The sequence below is a fragment of the Pithys albifrons genome, chromosome 27 (assembly GCF_047495875.1).
Source record: "Pithys albifrons albifrons isolate INPA30051 chromosome 27, PitAlb_v1, whole genome shotgun sequence".
Classification (NCBI taxonomy): Eukaryota; Metazoa; Chordata; class Aves; order Passeriformes; family Thamnophilidae; genus Pithys; species Pithys albifrons.
This window is the reverse complement of record NC_092484.1, coordinates 3,999,920-4,003,732: the sequence shown is the minus strand read 5'-3', so window position 1 is coordinate 4,003,732 and position 3,813 is coordinate 3,999,920. Positions and strand designations below refer to the sequence as shown.

At 52.1% G+C, this 3,813-nt stretch overlaps 1 protein-coding gene across 1 annotated transcript; it reads right to left on the bottom strand.

Moving 5' to 3' along the window:
- Nucleotides 1–1,626: 1,626 nt before the first annotated feature.
- Nucleotides 1,627–3,813, bottom strand: LOC139683080 (forkhead box protein J1-A-like). Its single transcript, XM_071577832.1, has 2 exons — nt 3,301–3,813; nt 1,627–2,451 (listed from the first exon to the last, which is right to left on the bottom strand). The coding sequence occupies exons 1-2, from the start codon at nt 3,811–3,813 to the stop codon at nt 1,627–1,629; spliced, it is 1,338 nt and encodes a 445-aa protein (XP_071433933.1).

The following is a 3,813-nucleotide window of genomic DNA, read 5'->3' as shown; positions in this document are numbered from 1 at the left end:
AGTGCAATTGCTTAATCATAGCTGTTTTGCTACAGCTACTGATTAAGAACTAGAAAAAATTGCAATGTTTGATTCAAATCTTGGGGAGCTCAGATCTTAAGGGGCTCAATATCATTTCCTCCAATTTGAGGTTGAGGTGTGTCCTTACAGCAGTGCTCGTCAGCCTCACTTTTCCTGATTATCAACACACGAACTACTACTGTTGATTGCTTAGTTTTTGACACAACTCAAAGTGATAATGCAGTTTTGTTGTCTGTTTCATTCTTTCTACCTTCTTGCTAGACTGTGCTCTTCATTGGGTGTGTAATTCCCAATTAATCTGCAAAAACTTAAACACTTCCTGAACTATTTCTGCTATGGAGTCCATTCTCTGAATATTTCTTCTGGTATACCAAATCTGGCTGTTATTTCTTTTAACAAAACCTGAATTCCTTCTCTGCTCTTGTTGGTGTGACAAGGGAAAGCCTCTGGCCAGCCAAAAAGGATATCTGCAGATACCAATAGATATTTATACTGATGCTATAGTAAAAGCAGCAATGCACCTACTCCCAGACAGATCTCTTGCATCCTTTGAAAGTTGGATTTCCATCACCTTCTCAGAGACCAATAGATGTTTTTCAGCCATTTCCCACCATCCTTCCTTATCGTCTCCTTTTGTATAATTTGGCAGAGCATGGACTGTGTAAAAGGCATATTTTGAGTCTGGATGAGTATTGACTTTCTTTCCTCAGCTCAATTACAGGGCCTGAGTGAAGACTCCTGATTGGGCTCTCTAGGCAGAGATGTTGTTTGTGAGGGGTTCACCTGGACTGCTTCTGTCAGTACAAAGCTCCATCTCTGCCTCAGGTAGTGGCTTATCTTGGAGATACGGCCTGCTAGAACAAACTTGTTCTACAGTTACCAAACAGTCAGGATACAGTTCTACTGTCCCAGAAACTGGGAGCAAACTGGTTAAGACTCACGATGCTTCTGTGGCTTCTGTGCAGCTGCTCTCACCACCCTGCGCCCACAAGGGCTGTGAGTCCCCTTGGGCTTCTCAGACTGTCTACAGGGCCAGGTGGGCACGTGGCACAGGCAGAGAGGTTGTTTCTGGCATTCAGACAGACTGTATTGCCCCCAGGAGCAGCCTGCAGGGGCAGGGAAGGCTATTCCTGGGGTTGGGAGCAGCATCCAGTACTCAGGACACTGGGCACAGGCGGCCTCATGTCACACCAGCCATGTGTAACCATTGGCACACTGGTGGTTGCTTGTGCCTCAGCTTCCCCATGGGGAATAGCTGTGCCATGGTGGAAGTGGGTGACAGTTCCCACATCCCGGGGTTGGGTGTACAAGCAGAGCTGGGCTGAGGAGATCTCCCCTGCCTCCAGGGCAGTGGCTCAGGCAGAGCCAGGTGGTGCTGGACTGAAACAAGGAAGAAAAAGGGATTTTTCTCCTCCATTTTTTTCTTCGTTATTTTGTTTAATTTATTAGTAAGTTTTGCATGAAAAAAGTTAAAGTGTAGAAGTACACGTGCAGTTCTTCAATGTATCTGCCAAACATAAGAACAGAACTGAAAGACGTAAAAAGAAACATCTACACTCACTCCCAAAGCTCTTCCTAAGTCTATGTAATCTAATCTGTCACTTACTATCTGCCATCTCTAATAAAGTCATAATGGAAGCAGGTCGGAAAGTTGCTGTTTGTGACATCCCTCTCTGGCAAAGAGGCCTGGATGTTTTCAGCCCCCTGGTCAATGGTGATGAAGCTGGAGAGGTTATCGCTTGTCTCCTCATGCCAGACACGCTCCAGGAAAGCTGTGGCCATGAGGGTTTCATCCAAGCCCGGGTTGTTGTGGTTGGGTTTGGTGAGGACTTGCTCCTGGCCTTGAGGACAGTCTGTGTGCTGCCTTTGTCCCATCCAGTCCAAGTGCAGTGTTATGGGCCGGATGGGAGGCAGGAGCTCCAGATCTCCAGGAGCAGAAAAGTCTCCTTTGTCCAAGTGGTTGTTCAGGAGACCTTCCCAGTCAGTGTGACCCTTCAGTGCAGTCAGCTCGCTCTGCCTTTCATGGGTCCCCGAGGCAGAGGTGGGAAGCCGAGAGGCCTCCGCCACTGGCGTGGGCTGCTTGCACTGCTGCCCCTCTTCCTTCTCCACGGGATTCCAGTTCTGGCTGTTTTCAAACTCTTCAAACTGTTTCAGCAGCTGCTGCAGCTCCACGCTTACCTCAAGGTTGTTATGGGAGCTACAGGCCAAAGTGGTCGGGCTGATGATCTGCCAGGCCTCCAGCTGGGCTCTTTTGGGGGAGGCTGGCTGGATCTGCACTGGAGGCATCCTCTGCCCTTTGAAGGTCCGGTTCTTGAGCCGGTTGGCATATCGGGGGTGGAGCTTCCAAAATGCGCCTCTCCCTGGCTCGCTCTTCTCCCGGGTCACCTTGATGAAGCACTTATTGATGCAGAGGTTGTGCCGGATGGAGCTCTAGATCCAAAAGAGAAGAACACCCAAGGCTGAATGCTTGTCTGCTGGCCTGAGAGGGACCTACTTATGTTGGGACACTGGTGCAAAAGCAGGTTTTCAGCAAGGCCCTTTGGGAAAAGAAAGCAGAAGTGGCAATGCCAAGACATCTCGAGCTACATGCCCTGCAGAATCCCTGGAATCCCTGCACGTCCCTAGAATGCAGCGAATAATCAGGGACACGCTTGTGCCAGCTGGGGGCAGCAGCCCTATTTGACCTGTCTTGGTCTTCCCTTTGCACGTCTCATCAGCTCATCCCAGTGATGGAGCTTCCTTGGCCTGTCCGAGGGGCTGGGAGACCAGCCCTCTGCCCTGCTTTGAAAGCAGCAGCACTTCAGCTCGGAACCTCCCCTACCAGTGATTTGTTCAACAGGCAGCATCTCCAGGCTTCTCCTGTGCCTGGTCCTCAGCACACAGAGACACTCGATGTGGTGACTTCTCCATGTGCACTCAGCCCTGAGGGACTCAGGACCCCACCAGCGCTCTGGAAAGGGAGGGACCGAGAGGCCTTTGCCATGGAGCCAAGAGGAGCCTCAAAGGCTGGGAGCCCAACGGGTACCTCCCTGCTCCCAAAATGGCCCCAGGCTCTCCCTAGAAGGGCTCCTTCCCTCTGCCACCTCTGTGGCTGTGGCATCTGTGCCCAGCCAAGCTCTCTCCCGTTCCAACCCTTCCCCACTGGCTGCTGGTGCCGCTCTCCTGCCAGTGGGATCCAGCATCCCTGTGGGACCTTGTCTTGCAGAGTGGAGGCTGCAGAAAGCCCTGCCCAGCCCTGTGGGGAGAGAGGCCAAGGCAAGAGGGCCCCAAATCTCCTACCTGCCAGGTGGGATCAGCAAGTCGGAAGTAGCAGAAATTGTCACTGATCCACTTGCAGATGGCTGAGAGGGTGATCTTGGGCTTTTTGCTGGCTTCCATCGCCATGCAGATGAGGGTGGCGTAGGAGTAGGGTGGCCTGACATGTGGGTTGGTCTTGTAGTTGATGTTTCCTGAGAGCTGAGGGGGCTCAGCCACAGCATGATGCATCGTTGTTGCTGTCATTGTGGCGGTCATCGAGGTGGTGGAGGAGGAGATGGGCGTGCAGGGCATGTTGATGTACTGGCACAGCTCCTCAGCAGTCAGGGGAACGCCTGGGGACTGAAAGTCCACCAGACTCACCAGATTTTCCCAGACAGTGCAGTGGTCCTCGGGGTCCTCAGATATAGGGGGCAAGCCAATGTGGACGCTGGTGAGGTTAGCCAGCCATGTGGGGTCTGGCTCGCCACCAGACCGGTCTTCATGGGTAGGGCTTGATTGTCCCTGAGCTCTCAGCATGGGGCTGGAGCACACCAT